We start from the raw sequence: 25,669 nt of genomic DNA on the forward strand, positions 1-25,669 counted from the left end.
GTCCATCATCTGTCTGGTCTTCAGGTATAGCGCTGACTTCTGGTGTCGAGCCTCTAAGTGCGCCTAGATGTTACAGAATATAGACAGAGGCACATGGAGAGGAAGCCATTACCTAGAATCACACAATGTGGGTGTATGGGAAAGCCATACCCAGACTGTGCCCTCTGAGACCAAGACTACAATTTGGTCATTAGGGTGTGTTGTACCACAGTTTTGCTTATCCCTCTGGTTGGGGATACCAGTACGGATATTTTAATATTCAGTAGGTAATCAAGTAGTTTGTAGATTGATTTGGGGGCAACATAGGGCGAGGTCTTTCCTTTGTAAAACGAATGTTTTAGCTGTTGCAAACACGCCTAACGGTCAGTTAAAACGTTCATAAATGTACGGGTCAAATGTTCAGTAGAAGGGGTTGTATAATTTCAATATCGACGCAGTAAAATGGCATGTTACCACCTGTAAACAGTTACATTTGAATTAGTAAAGAAGCATTGTGTTAAGTTCCTTGGAAACTTGTGCAACACTGAGGGGGCCTTTATGAATCCCCACAAGGGTTTATTGACCTGGGAGGTACAGCACCAAGGTAGTACTGTCGGAGGGCAGCTCTTCACCAGCTTCTGCCTTCCCAGCATGCTCTGTTCAGCAAGTACCAAGGCATGCTGGGAGAGCTCCACAGTACAGTGGAAAGAGAGAAACCTCAACAGTGTGACGAAGTCAGTAGGCCCCGGTTCGTGTGGTGGATTTTGGGCCCTAAGGAAAGAGAACATTAAAGGAGAGATAATATATATTCCTTCAACTTTCTTTCAAAGGGAGCAGGGCATAGAAACGTCATCAGAGCAGAATCTAACCCGGGAGTCGTAGTTTCGTTGGATCACGAATTTAGAGAAGGAATTCTTCACAGATGTATCCACCCAACTGTACCTATGTAAAGTGTGACAGACCGTGATGCACAGCAGTGAGGCGTGGCGCACAATGAGTGTTTCATCCTTATGAAGACTGCAGTATAGATTATCCAGAGCCAGAAGGGAAATCCCAGACAGTGCAGAGCATAGAAGTAGAGTGTACGCACTAACACAAAGTACTTTCTATGACCAGTGTGTGGTCACAGTATATTAACAGCAGAAGGCATTACAGTGAGGCGCAGTTGCGGAGCTGAGTGTTTTCTATACAGTAGAATTTTTAGGTTATAAACTGAGGTGCTATGGGAAAGCTCTGAGGGAACTGATTATACGTATAAACGATGTTACTGAAGTGAAGCACCTCAGGAGACCTTTTTAGGCCCTACGTGATGCTTATAGTGAAATGAGGCATTATTTATGTGACGTGCATTGACAAAGCAGTGTTAGAATGGCCACTCAAAAAAAAAAAAGAGTTTTTATATAGCGCGAACTCGACCCGAAGGTTATGGAGCGCTTTACATGAGCACCAGTTACGTTACACATTATATAACTAGTAGAAAACACCAGTGGACATTGCACGATAGAGCCACGCTCCGTGTGAGAAATATTGGTATAACTATAGTAATACGCAGTGAAGTACGGGGGAATTGGCGAAGCGGCATGCGATCCGGGTTTTGCAGCAGCAAAATGTACTATTTTCGGTTGCGTTGTCAGAGACAGGGGAGGTCGGGGGCATGTCGGGTAGTGGAGGAAAGGGGTTATGATGGCTGGAGTGTTGCGAGACAGCTGCCTGCCGTAGTTTCGTTGGATCACGAATTTAGAGAAGGAATTCTTCACAGATGTATCCACCCAACTGTACCCATGTAAAGTGTGACAGACCGTGATGCACAGCGGTGAGGCGTGGCGCACAATGAGTGTTTCATCCTTATGAAGAGTGCAGTATAGATTATCCGGAGCCAGAAGGGAAATCCCAGACCGTGCAGAGCATAGAAGTAGAGTGTACGCACTAACACAAAGTACTTTCTATGACCAGTGTGTGGTCACAGTATATTAACAGCAGAAGGCATTACAGTGAGGCGCAGTTGCGGAGCTGAGTGTTTTCTATATAGTAGAATTTTTAGGTTATAAACTGAGGTGCTTTGGGAAAGCTCTGAGGGAACTGATTATACGTATAAACGATGTTACTGAAGTGAAGCACCTCAGGAGATCTTTTTATGCCCTACGTGATGCTTATAGTGAAATGAGGCATTATTTATGCGACGTGCATTGACAAAGCAGTGTTAGAATGACCTCTCTAAAAAAAAAAAAGAGTTTTTATATAGCGCAAACTCGACCCGAAGGTTATGGAGCTCTTTACATGAGCACCAGTTACGTTACACATTATATAACTAGTAGAAAACACCAGTGGACATTGCACGAGAGAGCCACGCTCCGTGTGAGAAATATTGGTATAACTATAGTAATACGCAGTGAAGTGAGGTGCATTGGCGGAGCGGCCTGCGATCCAGGTTTTGCAGCAGCAAAATTTACTATTTTCGGTTGCGTGGTCAGAGACAGGGGAGGTCGGGGGGCATGTCGGGTAGTGGAGGAAAGGGGTTATGATGGCTGGAGTGTTGGGAGACAGCTGCCTGCCTGCCTGCCTCTCTCGAGCCCATCCTGGACGTCGCTGACCTTACAGATTAATTTCATTACTAGACATTGAATCAACGAAGTAATACTCGGCCATTGGACTGAAAACTGAAGCAAATAGAATAGTCTAGGACACCAGTGATTTAATAGTTTACGTTTTTGCCAGTGAGGATACTAGAACGTGTAACGTTTTAGCTGAGCCGAGTCTTAAGAAAACAAGTAAAGGCACAGACAGCGGGAGGGGGGGCGGAGCACGGACAGCGGGAGGGGGGGGCGGCGGGAACGGCCAGCACTCACCTGGACCTGGACTTCCTCCGGCGGCGGTCGGCCGCGGAATGGCCAAAACAAACATGGAGGACAAAAAAAAATAAACCCCGCCCACGGCCGCATGACGTTGTCAGAAGGGGCAGGATGAGTAAAAATGGCCGGAATGCCCCCGAATCTGCTCCGCAATTGACGGACAGATCTCTGTTCCAATGGCTAGCCTCCATTTATGGAGCTAGCCAATGGGAAACAGAGGCGGGACGAACATCCATACGGTTAACAAAAGTTTTCGCCTGGGCGGAGCACTGCGTGCTACGGCCAGGCGAAACCTAAAAAGACTTGCCTTTAGTGAGTAGGACAGATGTCCTAACAGGAAAAGTCAGAGCAATGACAGCAGTGGTAGAAAGAAATCTGAACTTAAGTACTACCACACAGATAAAGAATGTGGAGGAAACCACAAACAAGACGATCAGCAGGGCTGAGGAAAAATTATTTTTATTTTATAATTTTGTTTTAAATACCCTTGTGAAAACCACAAGAAGTGATTGAAGCATGTGCACCAGAGTAGTCCATTAAAAGTGCGCCCTGATGAAGAAGAGCGAGAAGCTCGCTAGAGAAATGAAGGACATATAGAGGAAAGAATGACTTAGGCGGAATTAATGGCTAGGAGAGAAACCTGGACAACAGAATAGAGACACTGGCTCATAAACTCTAGACCACAAGTGGCTCTCATAAGTAGTGCAGGACAATAACCGGTCATCGACACCGTATGTAGTATAAGAATAATATCTGCAGGAAGCAGGAATACCACACGGGGTACCCCCAGTAGGTGGGAGAGACAACCATGGACATCGCCATGGAAAGCTCTAGTAAGAAATAAATGAAGGACCAACATCCCAAATACAAACGATAATGGGTGGATTTAGGGAGATAGACAGGAGCAAGAGCAGAGTTAAGTTTCCCACAATTATGGGAAAGTGTCCAAGAACACAAGGTGTATTAATGGAATGCAAAGCAGAACTTGTGGAGAAGATATGCCTGCCACAAGCATTCTATCTCCAGGAATCTCTGTCTGACGGAACATGAGGGCGAGAGTTGAGAGTTGATATCATACGAGGCCGAAGCAGCCTGTACCACCAAACTATTATGAGTAGGGTGCCGGAAGAGTCAGGCAGGATCACCAGGGGCAGCACAGTGTCTGTAAGATATAGATCAATCCAAGAGGGCTTGTTTGGATTAATGCATGACATCAAATTTAAAGTTGTTAAGTGTGCGAAAAAAATATTCTCCAGAAATAGTTTCTTATTATTGCTAACCTTCATACCTAAATTTGCAAAGTTGTCAGCTTTAATATTAAAATCAGTCTTATGACCTTAGATAGGCTGGATTGAATATTAATGTGGTTGAATTGGGCTTTAGGGGTTGTTTTAGTGGACGAAAGGTATCTGTGGTGTTCAGACATTATCAGAGCCTCCTTAAAATCCTCTGTGTGAGATATTACCAATAAAATGTACCAAAATCTTCTTAAAATCATCATCCAGAGCGTGGCTTGATAAACGCTAATGCACAATCATATTTTGTAATCAACAACAGTGATTAAACATTTGTTTACATAATTATATCTTTAAAAAAGTAAATTAATCCATACCTATTTCCATAATCAATCTTGGCTGTTATCTTCTTTTTCAGTTCATTGAGCTCATCCTGTGGTAGTGTTCCAGAAATTATTTGAGATCTCCATTCCACAAGGTCATATATCATATGTTGCACACGAAGAAACATGTCTCTGTTGTCTTGCTAAAAATAGAAATAATATATTAAGGCAGAGTGTACAAGAATTAGCTAATAAAGAAATAATATATTAACGCAGGGTGTGCAAGAATAAGCATTTTGTAAAAACAGCTCTGTTGAACTTAGAAGCCATAGTCTTCATACAAGTGTCTGGAGCCACTCAGGTAGTAGGCAAGTTCTTTATTTCATGTAAGGCTCTTGGGTTGCAGCAATAGCAAATAGGTCCAGTCAGGGATCCATTCTCCCTTCACCTGTTGTATTGCCTAGAGTTCACTCCAGACCACACACCAAAATTGTATTACATCAGTCACTGTCAGCATTCTAGACACAAGATCAGCTATACAGGAAGTGAGGACATAGGATACTACATGCCTCCCTTTTATTCCAAACAAGAAGACGGTTAACAGTCATTCCCTTGCATGTAAAATACAGAGACAATCATTCACAATCACTTATTCTCCAACCTGTATAGCTTATACAGTCAAAAACCGGTTACACCCTCTAGTACCCATGCAGACACAAAGACCATAAGGATCAAGACATGAGGCTCCCCACTCCTGATGTCAAAAACAAAACAAGACAACTACTAAGTTGTGACAAGTTTTGCAACCACTAAAGACATGACGTCCTACCACCATATGTCTGCACACAAATAATGACACCATAGAACTTTTATGCACGCAGGACATGCAGTCACAGACACTCAGTCACACGACAACCAGGGAAAGGAAACCACCACATTCCTTCAAAACAGAATTACCCACCATCCCCAAGTGTACATATTAAAGGAACAAACAAAAAACAAACCAAAAGTTCAACCTTACATCACCTTACCTCAAAATTCCCTTGACCGTCCACCTCAGTTTGCTAAACTACACAGCCCAACAAATTCTCACCCTTTCTTCATCTTCCACAAGCAACACTCAGACCTCCCCACAAGAACAACTGTCACAGACAAGTGCAGCCCTTCACTCCACACGACCTTCACCTAGCCACATTATCTGACCAAATGAACATGACCAAGTGCCAGGCAGAAGAAAGCACTTAATCTCCACCAAGTACCTTGCTCCCCGCAAACTGCGCCATAAGAAGTCAGGACTTACTCCAAATATACCAGCCTCCTATAGACGCTTAATGAAAATTCCTTACACAACACAAAAATCAAACACTAGAGTTATCCTGTTATACACCAGTCCACATTAGCAGATAAAGGAGTACTCAGGAACAACACAGTAAAACTACAACAAACATTACTAGTCAAACATAACACTGATTCACTCTATTATATGCAAAATAAAACACATCACAAAACAATCATAAATGTACTTTGCACCCTTTACCACATGCTTCACACATCTTCCCATTTGTACAGAAGGAGAATTGGTACCAGAGCACACTAATGGAACTGTTGTGGCTACCACCCACTACATCACAGAGCAGTTGCGGCTCGCACAGTTAACGTTGTGAGGCAGGGTGGGGGGTAGTGGAGTTCGACATACGACGGGAAAGGTGAAAGTAAAGAAAGAAAGAAATAAAACCACCTACACCTTGCGCTTGCCGCATCGCCGGGACGGAGATGCGGCAACCGCAAGGAAAGTGGTGTTATCTATTTATTTTCATCTTTCCTGTCATATGTCGAACTACACCACGCCCTGCTCGACCAGATTCACCGCCCCACAGCATTACCTGTGCGAGCCGCCACTGCCACAGGAAACTACATTTCAACACATTTTCACAGCATAGGGTACCTCCCTGCCCGCTTCTAGGCTCCCAGTACATGGTACTTATGTTGTCCCTCATAACACCCAAGGGGTAATCTACCATGCCACTTCTTATGACAGGGTGCTATTGTTTCCCAGTGTGAATACCACAAGGTGCTTCCCACATACTACCTCAGGAAAAACTGTACCGTTTTTCCCCAGCTGAAACCAACACACACACATGCACTACACTTGTATCTTTTGTGATGGGGTACTACTCTTCCCCTCATCCATGACACTGCAAAACCAGCATACATCTACGAAACAACACACAGATGGGTAATACGCCCTCTTCACAAAGCTAGCTAGGCTACATGATACAGAAGCATATGGAGTCCAAAGTAAATGATCACGCTGTACTCTCACAACAACCTATGGGTGGATAATTTAGCTTCTGGGTGGATAATTTAGCTTCCTAACATGTCTTGCAGTACTAAGGATTCTGCACTCAACATCCAATATTAAACTGCAATTTCTAAACAACATTGACAACTTACATGGAAACTTACTAATCCAACACATGCATTTCTAATAAGATGCATATGGCACATGTCAATATGCAGGAATCCCTAACCAAACCGTTCCCCAACCTAATTAACATCACAGTTAGAGGGAAAAGGGCTTATTTCTTAAAAGAGGCACACATAATAATACTAACTCTATGAGTGCTAAAACATACCTTGCTGTTCAACTAATTGAATGTCAATTTGACATCATTAACAAATGACAGTCAAATGATGTGTCAACTTCCCATGACTTCAAGGCACAGTATATCCTCGACCAAAACAGTCTCATTTCTAGCTCCAATATCCATGGCAGTATCCCTACTTCTCTTTCTAAATCAACCAGGAGGCCTTGGGAAGTCTTTCTTTTCCGTCTCCAGACCAGTCCCATTCAAGCAACAGCCTACTACCCTCATTCAGGTTGTTCAAGTTCACATAACCAGCATCTCCACCCTCAGTACCTAGGTATGGAATTCACGCCCTTAGTGAGTCTCTCTGATGAGCAAGCTGCGCTGCTATGCCTCTAAACACCACATCTTCCTCTTCCTGTGCTGCCTGACTCCCACCACAGAGGAAAGTTTCCAGTTAACTGGTACTGTGCATTGTCACAGAAATTCTGTCCATCGCCTTGACCACAGTGCTAGCAGAAGCCAGATAACCTCCCTGGTCACTCCACTCTAGGGTCCATAAAATATGAGGAATGCCTTTAACCAGTGCTCTTAAAGAATGGATGCTGCTCAGTCCTCATGCACTCACCAGGGTTCTTGCTTGTCAGATGGCGCACACACCTCTAGCAATGCAGGTAGAGATTTTGCTTCTTGGCACAGCAGTGAGCAGCTTGAGAAGGACATATGAGCCCCACACATGTGATAATTGAATTTAAATGGAGTGATGTGTAACCACTACCGTACACGAACACCAACCAGACACACTAGACCCTCAAAAGGCATTGACTAGTCTGTGCTGCAGGCAATCATACTGCACTTTCACCAAAGCTTCTCCTTATGTCACCGGCACCATTAAATGCACAAATGTTGGAAGCTCCATGGATTATTTCAGGTTATTAAGGAGGTTTCCTGTCTTTTCCCACTGTCGCCCCAGAATTGAACTTAAACACAGTCTTTATAGCATTGTACTTAAGATGATACTTTACCTAAGATTATAGGTCCCGTCAGCTGGATCTTTGCAATTACTTGCACAACCACCTCACTGAGCTCACCCTACCCAGCAGTTTGAGCAGACACCACTTGCAGGTGGGCTTGAGATTGGCCCTTCACAGTGGCGGGGCCTTCTGAATTGCCACTACAATTTTGATGTACCTTCATACAGGCTCTTAACTCATTGCCAAAATGTTAGTGTTAGTGTGCAAGGTCTTTATACAAGAGTCTGGAGTCACTCAGGTAGGAGGCAATTTCTTTATTTCAGAATAATCCCTTAGGTGACAGCAACAGCAGAATAGGTTGTGTCCGGACTACATTCTTCTTCCAACTGTCCTATCTCCTAACGTCCACTCCAAACCACACACCAACATTCTATTACATAATTCACTCTCAGCATTCTTCTAGACACCAGCTCAAGCATACAGGAATGAGGACACACAGGATACTACAAGTTCAAGACAGAATATTTAGCAGCAAAAGCATTAAATACATACATTATACAATAAATTCAACTCAGTATACATTATCTCCTCCATAAATTGAAAGTTTGAGTAGTACATTCTCCAGTTCAGTAAACCTGGGGTCATTTACATTAACCATAGGCACCTGGCATAATCATAAGTCATCCTAAAATTCTAATGCCAAAAAGAAGACTCGGACATAAATATCTTTGATAAAACATCACAGGCATATTGTGAACACAAAATCATCATGAAAATGGTACAACCATTCTCTATAGTGTTTTAATTTAAGATAGAACTGTTTTGAGCATGGTTTACTTTCTTTACTATAAACACTTCCAGAAGTGATCATGACCCCCTAGTCCTATAAAAGATCCCACCGAAAGAACATGTTGAAAATTTCCACCCCATGTCTAATTCAATAAACACATTATTTCTTACTTTAATACATCAATGCTTCACTAATTTAGTCCAAACATTTATTCATCATATACATTTTTTTATAAGGACCAAGATATAGCTTTTTGCCAAATTTGGATTTTCCTGCACAGCAGTTTTTGCGCTATCGTAGTTGAATTTTCCTATAAAAAAATATGAATGGTGAAACCGCATTTTGGGTCTCCCTATTTTTTCTGCACCCTTGTGACAGATGACCATGGAACTTTTCAGGAAGGTGCTGAGGTTGATGAGACTTTTTTTTAAAGTGGTAATAACTATTACAACCCAGAGGAAATTGGATTGAAAATACATATAATTATTTTTTTTTTCCCACAATCCAGGTGCTCCTTCTGGGAGCTTCGCCCGTAGTTCAGAGGTGCGATAACAGCCGGTAGAGCAGAGCCGGCAAAACAATCGTAAATCCAAAGTAAATAATACACGCTCTAAGGGTCCTGTGTAAGGTAATTTATTCAAGGTTCAAGGTTACGCGTTTCGGAAGAGGACTTCCTTGATACATGCATATACATATATATGTACACACATATACATATATACACATATATATGCATATGTAGAAGTGGCATGTTATCATTCTCAAACTCAACGCTCCCCAAAGAGCACTCAACAGGTTTCAGATCTGTCAATCTATTTACCAGACACGCGTTTTGGTATGGATTGTCTTTCTCAATGCTGGTAGCTCGAAGATTGTTACACATGTCATTTTTGGTCTTTAATTCACTTCCGGTAAAGGTAGGTCATCACCATTGAAGAAGGACTGCTCATTCACAGTCAGTTTCCATGTCAGCACGCCGCCAACTTTGCATGGTTTTCAGAGTCTTATTGATCCCAATTCTGGTGCATTGAGGGCTTAATACAGCTAAAGCAGTGAACACAAGCCACAAAGTGCACCAAAATGTATTGCTATGGCAATAGAGGCCAAATGAGGGATACAGAATACTGTTTTACTGTTTGTGACAGTGCGCCCGGGATAGCAGAGATAATCTGACAGAGCAAACATGCCAGGCGCCCCCTCTCCCCCACTGAATTAAAGCCGGCACAGGGAGATGGGGTCCCCAGGTCCGAAAATGGCCCAGAGAGGAGGGCCAAATGGCCCTCCTTCCCCACTGAATTGTGGTGGGCCCCGGGGGATGGGGTGCTGGGGCTAAAATCGGTCTGAGATGGGGGATGCACAGTCCCCTTCTCCCTTTGAGATGTGACCGGACCCAGCGGATGGTGTCCCCGGGCCCCTTCTGACCCTGATGCTCATTTCACAGAAATTAAACCTCAACAGGCAGCACTTTCATATATAAATATAGCAGGTGCCCCTGTTGAAGCTACACTTTTTAAACAACATATGATCCTAACTCCTTGGCTTGGCGAAGGCAAAGCAAGTGTGCTTTCTTAGCAATTCCATATTGAAAAACGATCTGAAATCCTTTGTGGAGGTCACTGCATCGTTGATCTATTTGAGCGCAATCTGCATGTGACTGTGGTGAGTGGGTCGTTTGTTTTCCTCTCCTGGTGAGACCAGAGTCCATGACTCTTTCTTTAAATTGCTAGAAGTATGCAAATGTGGAAATCACTTGAATGCTTATCTGTTTAGCCCCACCCTTCTTAGTAGTATGCAAAGGCCCTCCTGCCTTTTGCCAGGATGATGGACAGCTTAACAAGCGGCCTCCCCAGTGCACTACCCATCAATTTTGGTAAAGAGTTCATGATGCCGAGGAATATGGGACATCTACAACGAAAAAAGAAGCACTTACTTCATATAGTTAAGAAGAAGGACCCTTGTTTGGTGAAGATTTACGGCTTTGTAGTCTTGTTGTCTTCTCTATAGGAGAATTAATGTTATTGCCTATTTCTGTATAAAGAAGCACCAGGAACAATCACATTGCCAAAAGCACACAAGGTCACTGCTGACATTTCCTTGTGCTCCATTACGCAGTTGTAGTGTAGAATACGTAGTGGACATTAACCCAAGAAGGTAGCACTTCAAAATTAACCAGTAGAAAGAACTCCACTTGGGTAGATATTTTGTGCAAAACTATGGACTCTTGTTGGATAAAAGGGCAGGTGTGGTTTCTTTGTGGTTGAGTCACTCACATAGCTGCTGACACACCCATACACACACATACACCAACTCACAGACTCACTCAGATACTCACTAAGACACTCATGCAGCCACTCATGGACCCGTACTGCCACTCACACAATTCACAGACCGATTTCAAGACACACACCCACTCCCAGACCCATACAGCCACTCACACTGCCATTCACAGACCCAGTCAGAGACTCATACACCCACTCACAGACACACTCAGAGACTAATGCACCCTCTCACAGACCCTCTGTAATCTATATAACAGAGTCCCCAGCTGGGATTGAGGTCGCGGAGAGAAGGGAACCAGAAGCGTCAACTGAGGCAAGAAGCACTGTGGGAGGAAAGAGAGGAGAAACCACAGGAGGAAGCCGAACACCCAGCACCATGCAAGAGGTCAACAGGGCCTCAGCACACCGACACACAGAGAGACTACTCTAGGAGCAACGCAAATGTCTCCAGTGCCCCAAGGAGCGAATCGGATGCTGGGACTACCCACGCCATGGCCCAGGAGGTTCTTGTTTTCAGGCAAGTGCCCAGCGTGCAAACCTTTTCATTTAAGAGCAGGTGGATGGGGATGTGGGCCGCACCAACATTAAGCACAAGCACCCCTCACTTAGGCACTTTACTTAGGAAGGGCACATATGTGGTGGAGGGAGCACTAACCAGCCCTGCGTAACCAAATTCTAACCTGACCAATATTCATTAATATTTTTTTTTGAGGAGTAACCCAGTGATGATGCAAATCCCGGAGAGCAAAACCCCTTGGGATTCTGCTTTCCCAGCGCACAGCTCCGTCACAGCTCAACCAGGCAGTGCCCTGCCTCCTAGCGCCGCAGACCGCTTGAGACTCTCGTGCTCAGCCCGTTAAAAGGCTCTGCTTTTTTGCTGCTCTTCTTCTCGTGTCTCCTTTCTTTCTGCTTTATTCCCCTCTTAATGTTCCTATTTCGGTATTTCCCTAATTTCTTTATTGACTCGATTTTCTTTTACTTATTCTTCCTCATACCATTCTTTCCCTGTTTTCCCCACTTCCTCTTTCCTGCCACTGCAGCCCCCACACCCCCTCCTGCCTCCCAGCTGTCTCGCCATCCCCCTCCCCCTACTTAATGCCGGCTGCTGCACACTGAGATCAAGCAAGACCCCTTGGGTTTCTGCTCTCTCAGCACACAGCTCCATCACAACTCAGCCAGGCAGTGCCCTGCCTCCTAGCGCGGCAGATCGCGATTCGAGTCTGTGAGACTCTCGTGCTCCAGCCAGTCTCCCAGCTCTGCTTTTTCGTCCCTCTTCTCCTTATGTCTCCTTTCTTTCTGCTTTTCTCCCCCTTCATTTTCCTATTTCGTGATTTCCCTAATTTCTTTATTGACTCTTGATTTTCTTTTACTTATTCTCCCTCATACCTTTCTTTCACGTTTTTTTCCCAATTCCTCTCTTTCCCGCTGCTGCTGCCCCCGCGGTCCCTCCCGCTCCCACCTCCCAGCTCTAATGCCCTCCCCCTTCCCCTACTTAATGGTGGTCGCACCAAAGGCACTTCAAAGTCAAGCCCGTCTGCGCACATCCGAGACCCAGCACCAGGAACCGTGGTCCTCTGACCCACCAGCACTACAGCGCCTCGGACCGCTACGCACTAGCTGCCGGCAAGAACACAAACTGCAAACTCTCTTCACCTCTCGACACCCACAACGGACCCTTCACTTGTCAACACTGCCGGCACTCCTTCACCTTGACCCAGGACCCACCTCCACCCTCCAGCAACAATTCCATCACACCCCAAACCCTGCAATGCATCCTCGTCAACGTCCGCACCCTCCACCGACATGCCACGGAAATCTGGGACTCCCTCGACAGCACCACCCCCACTTCGCCTTCCTAACCAAAAACTGGACGAACGTTGCCTCGGGACCTGACATCGCGATCGCCATCCCTGAAGGTCACACTATCACCCAGAAGGACCGCAGCAATCGCCCCAGGGAGGCATCGCCCACAAGGCCAACCTTCATATGAGCCCCTACACCAAGGCCTACAAATTTGATGGAACACCTCCACTTCAAGATACAAACCAACCCGTATACCACCCTCGGAGGCACCCTCTTCTACAGACCCCATGGACCCTGCGCATCTTTCTCTGACTCCATCACAGACATCATCTGCCCACAAGCCATCACTTCCAGAAAATGGGAGTTACAAACCACAAAGCTAGCAGTAAGAAATGCGTGGAATGCATTCCTAGGTAAACTTTCGGAATGTTCTCAGATGTCTTTAGCAAACCAGACAGCGGGTAGGCTGCAACCTAAAAAGGACATCTAGTTCTCTGACATTAGGCATGTTTCCACAATATACATTCTAATCTAACTTTGATTTCCCTAATTAAATTGCATTTCTTTTAGAATTGAAATTAATATAACATTCTACTCACAACATACAACTGTCGCCATATGGAGGCCCACTCTCGCAGAGTTGTAGTGACTTCCTGAATAAGAGGTATCTCGCTCGGTAAAACCGTTTCATGTTGCCTACATATGAAAGAAAACATATGTCAAACTATTCAATGCGTGCTTCACAATGTCAGTGTTCATCCCTGTATGTAGAAGAGATTTTAAACATTTTGGATAATTATGTGCCATTGATTTTACAGACATTAAAAAAAATGCTTTTGATTGGCTACAACAAAGCCACAGAAGAAAGATGTACTGCACATTCAAATGTAGGATGGCTGCAGATTCTTTCAACCTTGGCCAAGTTCAGGTTATATAAGACATAAGCAAATATTTACATTTTCGAGTTACAACTCCCAAAGGTGTCGGAGTGGGGGCATCTCACACCTTAATCAACAGTTGTTGTGAAATCACTGCCTCTAGTATATGAAAGATTACGCTATATTATTTCACACTCATATAAGATTATTCAGTCATGCCAGGTGTCCTCCAAGAAGTAGAAATTAAAAGTTACGCACCCAGAGTGCGCTTGTCTTGGGCAAACTCACAAACAGCCTAAGTCAGTTTGCATTGCTCGGGTCAGGATGCACCACTGCTGAGGTGCTCCACATTTTACGAAAAATGTTGCCTTTCCCCATTTGGGTTTCTGCTCTGTATATACTCAACTGCACTTATAACGATGCATAACCGCGACAGAAAGAGTCTGATTGGTGAATCTACTACAGCTCCAAAGTTTCTTCCCCTTTCATAGAACACGGGTTGAGTTCCTTTCCAATCTTAAGGCTTACCTCTTACCTCTCTCGAAAGTGTATAGACTTGAAAGGTGGCCCTACATAACAGTTGATCTGTGGTAAATGAAAAAATCACTATACAATAGGCAGCAGATCCACGAATGTCAGTGAATGTTACGGAATCATTACTTCATGGAGGAAGAAGCGGAGTTCTGCAAAGTAAGGGCTAGTTAACAAAGTAGGGCTTAGAAAAGTCATAAATCAGCTCTCTAGGGGCATTCATGTTTATAGAGTAGATGTCTTACTTTTTTAAGATACGGAATGAATTGCAAGAGTGTACCATGAAATCTAGAACAGTCACAAATTCGCAGAGTTACATCAGATGGCTAAAATACGTTATGTTGGGTTTACACCAACTTTATAGTCTGGTAGAGTGAATCATGCCATTTTTTACACATATGACATTTTACTTTTACACTGTTTCTTATCTCCCATGAAATGTAGGTGTGTTGCGTTCCTATTCTGCCGCTGGAGAGTAAGAAGCTTACTTTGGGGATTAACTGCATTTTACGAAATGAATCCCTCTAACGCACGCTTGCTTTCCCACCACTAGCCTTACATTTCCAATAGTGCAATTGCACTGTCCTAAGTGCTATTTCTTATCACAAAATTCTAAATCCACTGGCCCTTTAAATGAACTGTGTATAAAATCCCTGAGGCAAGAAACATCCTACAGGCGGCTGAAAAAAAGGGGCACATCAGAGTGATGGATGAGTAGCCGTAGGCAATGCCCGCTGTACAAAGCAATCTGGAAACCTAAACAGCTCTAAGCTTTGAGAAGCAGTGGCACTATGAGGTGTGATGAAGTGATGTCTTTTTTTGCTATCAGACGACAATAAGACCATCATAGAGAGCCATTTTTTGAGAGACTGTTGAATGGAGAGTTCTCATGTTCAGTAAAGGAAGAAAGAAGCTGCAGATTGAAGCAAGCTTCCTTCTAGGTGAGAGTTTTGAAGAACAGGAAAAACAGGGAAAACTGCATCCACTTTCAGCTGGACGAAAATGTGAACAACGAAAACGGACAAAATTCATAATGAAAAACACGCGAGTCCCCGTGGCCCATAAAATGAATTATTAATTGTGTTTGAAGGGTCCTTTTGATTAGTTTCAATCCACAATAGGTTTACCGGTGATTCCTAACATTTATGCCACTCATAAATCGCTCTATTTTTACAAACCCTTAACTGTGTTTTGAGTGATCGTCTTGTTAACTTTTGTTTAAAAGCATGTAAAAGGCATGGTCAGAAAGCAATAATAAAGAATGTGATTAGGATATGGAATTAACTATCATCATTTCATATCGCGTGCACTTAAGCTTCACTGAGGGGTGGCAAAAGGTTTCTGTTCAGGCCCTTTATGCCTCCTTTTCTGAGCTTTACCATTTTAAGGGTTGACCAATCAGACAGGACATGGACCTGGGCTGGTGTCAGTTTCAGTGCTAACATCTCCTTATTTCCAGGAGATACTACTTCCTGCTAACGGTGCTCAAATATTCAGTTTCCTCAAAGCTGTGGTTGACAAGTACGACAAACATATTGTGGAGACAGATGAATAAAAGCAGATTGTACACACATTTTAATTAGTGGATAAACAAGGAATAAAACTACATAAATGGGGCTTGGATTTGTTTTAAGGGATGGGAGACAATCACAGCTTTCTGTGTGATCCAAGGGAAAATGACAACGTTCATTATAAATACAAATCGATTATCCGGAAAATGAATCCCTTCACTCTGCAGGGAAAGGTGATTTTCCACACCTGCTGAAGAGTCTGGCATTTGGAAGCTCCAGATGGCAGGAATGTGATAAGTACCAGCACAGCATGGCATGCCAGTCATGCCCTCCCTGTTATTAACAGGCCCCCTTAAAAGCACATCAGCACAGTGTGATACCTTTGAGGGCCTAGGACACCAGATGAGGATGTAATCATGTCTCTGCTGGGTTGGGAAAAATGAGCTGTGATTTTTATCTTCTCTAAGAGTTCAAGCACTCTTCCCAATGGACACTAGTTGTTCCTCACTTACTGTGTCTTTCCTGTGATCCTTGCATATATCTCTTTTGAAGTAACCACATCTCTCTCTCGGTTTACATATTTCTTCAAACTCTGTCTCATACACACCCTCATGCCCACTGCACTATACATGTAAACTCTAAATTTAGACAGGGCGCTACCATCATTTCACTTATTTTCCTTGCTCTTAAATTATCCCTCACTCAGATTAAAACAACAATGGCGAAACAGCAGTTCTCAAGAAACCGAGACATCTTTGTGAAGAGTGAGGGAAATATCTTCAAACCAATGCCAACACCTCTGTGTACTTAATCTCCTGGCCCTAAACGTGTAATCAAGGCCAGATCCCTAGCCAATGAAAAGGAACTCCCTTTCCCCAGCTCCTTTAAAAACATGCATTCTGAAGGCACTTGCAGCTGATGAGGAGTCATTCCAGAACAGCAAGCGGCATCAGTAGCCAAGACATTCTCAAATGGGAATTGGACACAGATCAACAGGAAGATGCAGCTCCTGCCAGCTGCCGTCATTTCAGGGATATTACAATAGAACCACAAACAGGAAGAAAATACCATACACGAACTTGAAACAAAAATGTGACTGAGTATAATCAATGCAAAAAAAATCATTTACAAAAAGTCCCTAAAAATTTCTCTTTAAATAGATGAACAGATATTTAATTTTCCAGGAAGAAAAATCAATCATTAAAATGTCGATTAGTACGTGCAGGGTGCTCACCATCCAAAATCTATTTCCTAGTGTACAATTCCTTCATACCTGTCATTATATATTTTGAGAACAGATAAATATGTCTGAATCAACTAATGAGAGAATCCGGTCTAACCTTACCCCTTTCCTTCGACTATTGCTTCTTTCAGGTGTACGTAAGATGCAGGAAATATGCCCTAGGGATCATTAAGAAAAGAAACAAGTTAAACCTGATGTACATTTTTTGGCAACCGCAACAAACTCTGAAAAAGTATTTTCCAATGAAATGCATACGCTCACACCTAGCCCACAATACAAAGGTTAACTTATTTCCACAAGGGGCACATTTTGCGGTAACAAATTTAAATCTACACCATTCAAGAGGGTAATTAAAAAAGCATAGTACAATGAAATTTCAGTTCTTCGTCTTGCACTAATTACGATACTATGTGTCAGATTATTGCTACACGACATATTCAGGCTCTTCACCTACGTAGAATGTTGGCGAGTCCATTGAGACGGAGTGCACATTGAGAACTACTATGACTAACTGGTTCAACTCTGTACCTGAACGTACTCTGTATGGATGCCCCACTTAATGGAAAAGCACTAGTTATTCCTCATTTAAAGAAGACCATACTGAGCTATTGAGTAAGGACCGAGCTCTGAAAATGTTGACCGTGTCAATAACGGATGAAGAGAGGCGGCAAAAGAGATTGTTAAAAGTGGATTGTGCACACTAAGAATTCGGATACCTGGTAAGTAGCAGAGGTTTGAACTGCTGGCTTGACTTCTGGACACTCTAAGACACCACAGTCAGGAAAACAAGTCTCTCATGGACACTTTTGTACCACCATTAACATACTGCATGCAGCAAGAACAAAAAACGTGGAAACCACCAGGTCTAGCCACAAATTGCAAGGGTGTATTTACAACCAGGTATCTTAGATAATTTGTTTAAAGATCATTTATAGGTTGCTTAATTATAACATTGGTTCTGCAATATATCTTTTTCCGATTACTAATACAACAAGTGAGAACCATCAAACTGTTGCTTAAATGCAAAATCCGATTCTTTTGGTGTAATTACTGAGCAAGGATTAATTTCCTAAAATTGTCAATCATCACAAATACTCTTATGTTCCCCTTCCTGCTAATTAATAGAGCACATCATTGCTCCTTTGCTAAGTCTATGCTAAGTATTTCTACTTTCAAAGATGTGATGTCACCAGTCCGATTATGTTCAGTGCTTTAAATGGCCTGGTACTGAGTACCAGCACTTTCTTATTTTGAGAGGGAGAGTACCAGCACTTCTCAAGAGAAATAATGTAGTTTTAATTGGCGAGTACCGGCACGTCTCAAAAACAAGCAGGTATTCTGCTACTGAGTACCTGCACTTCTATTTTTCCATCTCAAGCATTGATTTTGTTTACATGCCACACTTGATCTACATCCAACTCTAGGGTGGGGGGTCAGATAGACAGTGGCAATTTTAATCACCTCACAGACTGCCTAACACAAGTCTAAAGCTGGATGCATCAAAGTCAGATATGCTTTAAAGAAACCAAGGCTAATGTTGGTAATTGGGCACTTTTGTCTCTCATAAATTGCATGGACCATCCTCTATTCTGAAAAAGAATTGTAGGATTTATCCTAAACTCCAACCTCTCACTGATGTCACAGATGACAATTATCCCCAGGTTTATTTTCAGCCAGGTCCCCTGCAAGGTCAAGTTGTCTGGGTTAGCTAGGCCCTTTTGGAGCCAGGAGTTCCTCTGCTTTTTGAATCCCTGAAGCAAGTAAACAGTAGGCTGACCACTTGACCCTTGGAGAGCAGATCAGGTACATGGGTGTCATCAAACGTCAGGTGACTTTGAGTCACTGAGTCCTTGTGCGAGTCCTCTTCTTCCAACAGGAGCCTCAAGTCTTCTTGCAGCACAACCTTCTTCTTCAGATGTATCTTTCAAAGTCCAAGAATGTTGTGAGGTGGTGGTGATTGAGGTACCAGGTTGTATCAATTCATGCCTGATCAGGGAAAAGTGTAGCATCCCCTACACAGTGAAGCAGCTTTTGAGTTTTAATCCACTGTGTCACTGCAGTGCATTTAAACTGCAACACAAACACACCATGTTGCTCCTAGCAGACATATATTTTTACCATATATGTGGGTGATGTAAATACACGCTGCAGCCAGCACCCATTTAACATTTAAGATGTCATAGGTGCATAGCAGGCACTATTTATGATGGGCATATAGGGAAGATACATTTGCCAAATAGGGAATACCACTGTACAGCACATGGGAGCACCACTGCTTTCCTAATTTTTAGAAGTGGTAAAGTACACAGAGTACAACATTTAGAAAGAAAACAGGCTCCAGCAAAATACAAGAAGTGGGGGTGACAGCATAAAAGCCTATAGTTATGGGTTGGCACCTCTGAAACATCGAAATTACAACAAAAATATTTTATGTCATAAAAATGTCCTATGCATACTGAAGACTTGTACAGGTTAACAGAAGGGGTGGTATGTCTGAGAAACTTTACAGGTGCAGAACTTTAAATGCTCACTTGATAAACTGAAGGGAAAAAAAAGAAGCCAAATAACTATTAAAGGCAACTTTCTGCTAAACTCTGTTACCTGCCTCACTTCTTTTAGAAATCATCGCAATGGACCGCACACCGCTAGCCCCTCCTCCGGATCGCCCCTAGGGACTCTGGTACATGGAGTTCTTGAGTGGTTCACCCCAGTGGGTGCAAGTAGGTACTTGTTGGACTGATGATCTCTAGACCCGATACATGTCCTGGGTTTTTGGATATCGCCCGAGACATGGCTCGGGTTTCGGGATAACTTCCCTCATCAGTAGAGAAAATAGTTAGGGGTGGAAGAGAAGGCCGCCAAACAACCGTCAATGGCCTCGATGCCCGAAAACCCGGGACATGTATCGGGTCTAGAGATCATCAGTTTTACAAGTACCTACTTGCACCCACATGGATGAACCACTCAAGAACTCCATGTACCAGATTCCCGAGGGGCGATCCGGAGGAGGGGCGATCCGGAGGAGGGGCTAGCGGTGTGCGCTCCATTGCGATTGCTTATACAAATTGGCTCCCTTGAGCTTTGAGCAGACGGGCTCCTGGACGACGCACCTGCGTGCCGGTTCGGGCATCGAGGCCATTGACGGCTGTTTGGCGGCCTTCTCTTCCACCCCTAACTATTTTCTCTACTGATGAGGGAAGTTATCCCGAAACCCGAGCCATGCCTCGGGCGATATCCAAAAACCCGGGACATGTATCGGGTCTAGAGATCATCAGTTTTACAAGTACCTACTTGCACCCACATGGGTGAACCACTCAAGAACTCCATCTACCAGATTCCCGAGGGGCGATCCGGAGGAGGGGCTAGCGGTGTGCGCTCCATTGCTTATACAAATTGGCTCCCTTGAGCTTTGAGCCGACGGGCTCCTGGACGACGCACCTGCGTGCCGGTTCGGGCATCGAGGCCATTGGCGGCTGTTTGGCGGCCTTCTCTTCCACCCCTAACTATTTTCTCTACTGATGAGGGAAGTTATCCCGAAACCCGAGCCATGCCTCGGGCGATATCCAAAAACCCGGGACATGTATCGGGTCTAGAGATCATCAGTTTTACAAGTACCTACTTGCACCCACATGGGTGAACCACTCAAGAACTCCATGTACCAGATTCCCGAGGGGCGATCCGGAGGAGGGGCTAGCGGTGTGCGCTCCATTGCGATTGCTTATACAAATTGGCTCCCTTGAGCTTTGAGCCGACGGGCTCCTGGACGACGCACCTGCGTGCCGGTTCGGGCATCGAGGCCATTGACGGCTGTTTGGCGGCCTTCTCTTCCACCCCTAACTATTTTCTCTACTGATGAGGGAAGTTATCCCGAAACCCGAGCCATGCCTCGGGCGATATCCAAAAACCCGGGACATGTATCGGGTCTAGAGATCATCAGTTTTACAAGTACCTACTTTCACCCACATGGGTGAACCACTCAAGAACTCCATGTACCAGATTCCCGAAGGGCGATCCGGAGGAGGGGCTAGCGGTGTGCGCTCCATTGCGATTGCTTATACAAATTGGCTCCCTTGAGCTTTGAGCCGACGGGCTCCTGGACGACGCACCTGCGTGCCGGTTCGGGCATCGAGGCCATTGACGGCTGTTTGGCGGCCTTCTCTTCCACCCCTAACTATTTTCTCTACTGATGAGGGAAGTTATCCCGAAACCCGAGCCATGCCTCGGGCGATATCCAAAAACCCGGGATATGTATAGGGTCGAGAGATCATCACTTTTACAAGTACCTACTTGCACCCACATGGGTGAACCACTCAAGAACTCCCTGTACCAGATTCCCGAGGGGCGATCCGGAGGAGGGGCTAGCGGTGTGCGCTCCATTGCGATTGCTTTTACAAATTGGCTCCCTTGAGCTTTGAGCCGACGGGATCCTGGACGACGCACCTGCGTGCCGGTTCGGGCATCGAGGCCATTGACGGCTGTTTGGCGGCCTTCTCTTCCACCCCTAACTATTTTCTCTACTGATGAGGGAAGTTATCCCGAAACCCGAGCCATGCCTCAGGCGATATCCAAAAACCCGGGACATGTATCGGGTCTAGAGATCATCAGTTTTAGAAGTACCTACTTGCACCCACATGGGTGAACCACTCAAGAACTCCATGTACCAGATTCCCGAGGGGCAATCCGGAGGAGGGGCTAGCGGTGTGCGCTCCATTGCGATTGCTTATACTGCCTCACTTCTTTGATGTAGCCGGATGACCTACTCATTTCAGACGGATACATCTTCTATGTATTCCGCATTTGCTGCAACCAGTACTGGCTCTGAGCAAATAAGTTACTGTCTGTGACATTTTCATTATCACATCATCCCGTGTAGCGATTATGCCTTCTGCCTCAGTACTCAGTGCTGTGAGGTCAAGAGGAATAATTTAAGCAGCATCAACTTTCAGGACTCAGCAGGAATATTAGCAGCACAATTTGTAGCATTACATTTTATTCCCATGAATAGTACTAGTCTTGCACCTCTGTAAGCTGCAGCCTCCATTAATGTGACAAAAAGCGCTCCTGCCTGTAACTTACTTCGGTGTAGTTATTTATGTCATGCTCTGCACTTTTAGTTAATGTGTAGTTATTTCTTCTTGCTTCTTGATATAGTGCCTTAAGACCCTGAACGGGGTAACAGCGCTCTACACAGTGGACAGTTTAAATACGGACAACAAAACGCAAATTAAGGGAGATAGTGACGTTTTTGAACTCCATTTCGATTCAGGTAATGTGTATTGTTTTGATATGTATTTCAGGCATGTCTCTATTCTAGGGGTGATGGAGGCATTCAAACTCCTCCATCCAAACCGTACTAGATTGAGAAGATAAGGCAAAGGTCAGATGAGGAATTAGGGGTCGAACGACTTCCTTTGTCATGAAACAATATCATACAAGCCCACTATAACCTCTCCTTTGCACTGATAGTCCTTAACAAAGCACAAATGCCGCTTTAAAACAGTAAGAGAACATATCTTTTAAATGTGTCTTAGGGCATCTGGCTGTGCTGCTTACACTAATTCTATTACCCACATGTCAACTACATTTTGATGTAGAAAAAACTATATTACACCGAAATATTTGAATGTTCAATCACCACCATCCATTTTCTGGTTTAAAATCCTTTCATATTATTGTAATGTTCATATTAGTTTCTTCTGCTGTGAACCCAGTTTGCGTCTTTAAACACCTTGTGAGGTTTGGGAAAAAAGGTCATTAAGGAAAAGAAAGGCCTTTGCGCGGTTTAACTAGGTTCAGAAAGTCCAGTATTGTACGACAAGGGAGGGGCAGCGCTGTCCTTGTAAAAAGAGAAAGCAGCGAGGAGCTTATGCATGCGAAATGATGGACATTCTGTGGGAACAAACGGGATGCTTAAGGTTAGAGTAATAAGCTGCTGTCAGAAAGGATTAGGGTGAGGTATGAGGCAACAATAATGAAAAATAGCAAAGGTAATTTAAAAAGACAAATGGAATTGAGTTAGAAGAAAGAGAGGGATGCATACAGAGTGAGGCAGGAAATGTGCCGTGTGTACTCTGCTCAAGCATCTTTCTTGTCATTGCCTCAGTCTGCTGCTCTGACAGGGTTGATGGTTCTGATAGGCGCCACTTTTAATGGCGCTTGGTCTGCCAGTGAACAGGCTATAGGTATATTTAACAAGATGCATACACCAGCTCTTAAAATGCGGTCATTTTAGAACTTTATATCAAAGAACGTATTTAGTGCCAAAATATGTGTAATTTTAATTTTTTTTTAAACATTAAAACAGCAAACAAAATGAACACATCTTCCATTACAGGGACACTGCTGACTCCTATATTCAGTGCAGCGGCCTAGCAAGAGGGACACTAATGCACGCAAGGAAAACGGATCCACTGGTTGAGGATTACGACAGCCATGATTGTTGTGCACTGGGGATCCTGGCAAATGGTCCACGGTTCAACTTAAGTTAAATGTCATGGGTGCTGGCTGCAGTGTGTATTTACATCACCCACATATATGGTAAAAATATGTCTGCCAGGAGCAGCATGGTGTGTCTGGGTTGCAATTTAAATGCACTACAGTAACACATGGCAAAACTGCCTTGCCTATGTAGAAAAAAGACTATCTTTATATATTCACTCAACACTTCTAAAATGAGCCTTCTAAGCCGATAGGGCAGGGTGCTTATATATATATATAAAAAAAGTGACTAAATATAAGGGTAGTGTGCTCTCGCAGGGAAACAAAACTCAAAAGCTGTTTCACTGTGTAGGGCATGCTGAACTAATGACAGCTAAGGCCTCTCACTCAGTGTGGTTGTGATGATCACTTGTTCAGAGGAGCCAAACAGTGCTCCTGGCTGTAGCTGTAGCTGTCCAGGCCTGTGATATATATTATTAAAGTACTGTGGAGACAATTATAGCTGTGCTGATAACTAATAACATAGCAATCTGGAGTACCTGGTACATTCTTGACAGTTATTTCAAACGAAAACATGCATTGCAACATCAGTGATTTAGATTTCACTAGACCACCTGAAGCACTCAAAACACCTGTATGAATAAATAAATAAGCAAATACAAGTGGTGGTAAAAACGTCCAGAGCATGAATAAATAAAATAAAAATTACTCTAACTAGAAATGAGTTCACCTCATCACACAAATCTGCTAAATACTTTTTAAGGAACTTTGCCACTCTCGCTTCATTTGACCTGTGATACAACTACTACCACTTCTGCAGAACTACCCGTCACAGGAATAGCAACTGTGCACGGTTTTTACAATTGTTGGGAAGTCAGGTTTACAATTAAGAGCCTTAGGTATCTTTTGATAGTTTTTAAAAGAGTGAAGCAATATATGAAGAGCTGCAATGGTAATTGTGCTGCTTAGTTGCTTGAGAACAGAATACTGCTTACTGCTGTTCAGAGAGGCTATGGTTGTTTACGTTTCCTCCCATCTGGCACGTTTCCATTTTTATATCCAGAAAAAGACCAACCCAATGCAAGACAAAAATTAAAAGATTATCATAATTTGCATTCTATTTCGAATATGAAACTTGTTTGGGGCTTCTAAGGTATTCGTGAATCAGCAGACCACTGGGGTTTTACTCTTATTGTCACCCCGAGTCCATACATCCCCTTTCCCGAGACTGAAAAGCAAAAAAATCCCATTGGCTGCCCAATATTTTTGCCCAAATATTTAAATGAATTGTGATTCCAATTAACAACTCACCTAACTAATGACTTCTTGTGTTGTTGTGAAATCATTATAGCCATTTAAACATTTAGATTTATAAGAAATTGAAACTACAACTAAATTTTTAGGAAAGTCAGTTTTCAGAGCTTGAACACAGAACATCTCTCTCTACAGGGTAGCAGAGTTTTCAGTGAGTGTGAGGTATTTAAAGTGTGTATTGACCATACGGCGAATCATCAATTTGAGAAGAGAGCTGCAAGGAGACTGCACTATAGGCATTTAGTCTATCTCCTAGTGTGTTGGTTAAACACTTGGGGGCTATAGTCTTAATAGTGAGCAGAAGGATCAGGCAGATGTTACAATACAGGGAAAATATGTCAGAAAAAAAAGTGATGGCAAATTAATGATCACAGATATGCTCGACAGACTGAAGCTTCGAAAGTGAGAACGAAGTCACTACAAAGGTTCCTGCCGCGTACACACACACATCACGATGTTGCTTTTAATGTATATTGTCAACTAATTTGCCATTCAAACAGATTAAGAATTGAAACAATATGACAGAGGAAACCTTTCTCGATCGGGTAACATCGTCAAACCTAGACAAAAGTAATGCTATATTGAACAAAGCCAAGCAAACCTGCATGTAACCACGCTCTGAACCTAAGAACATTTCTATTCCTTTCTATAGAAAAATAAGCTCAGACTAGGATTCTGATGATTGCATTTACTATACTAAAACGCAGTTTTTCTTGTGTCTAAATAATACATACCTTTTTAGATTTCTTTCTTAAAGTGTAGCCTCTGTACCAACCTATACAAAAAAGCAAATGTATATATCAAAACAAACTTCACATATTACATTAGATGAAATATGGAAATGCTTGAGATCATATAAGGAAAGTACTTTATAACACATTTTTAGAACATTTCAGTTACTGAAAGGTACAAGCCCATCACAAATCTGTGAGTG

The 25,669-nt window shown here is 43.4% G+C and overlaps 1 protein-coding gene across 1 annotated transcript in view; it reads right to left on the bottom strand.

Annotated features, from left to right (window-relative positions):
- Positions 1 to 25,669, bottom strand: part of DOCK1 (dedicator of cytokinesis 1) — a 1,311,419-nt gene that overhangs the window by 1,157,337 nt on the left and 128,413 nt on the right. Inside the window, exons 3-6 of the mRNA XM_078643512.1 lie at positions 25,470 to 25,510; positions 17,086 to 17,141; positions 13,420 to 13,516; positions 4,441 to 4,589 (exon numbers count right to left, since the gene is read on the bottom strand). Coding sequence (XP_078499638.1) covers positions 4,441 to 4,589; positions 13,420 to 13,516; positions 17,086 to 17,141; positions 25,470 to 25,510 — 343 coding nt within the window. The remainder of the gene's footprint in view (positions 1 to 4,440; positions 4,590 to 13,419; positions 13,517 to 17,085; positions 17,142 to 25,469; positions 25,511 to 25,669) is intronic.

The sequence above is a fragment of the Lissotriton helveticus genome, chromosome 5_1, assembly GCF_964261635.1.
Source record: "Lissotriton helveticus chromosome 5_1, aLisHel1.1, whole genome shotgun sequence".
Lineage (NCBI taxonomy): Eukaryota > Metazoa > Chordata > Amphibia > Caudata > Salamandridae > Lissotriton > Lissotriton helveticus.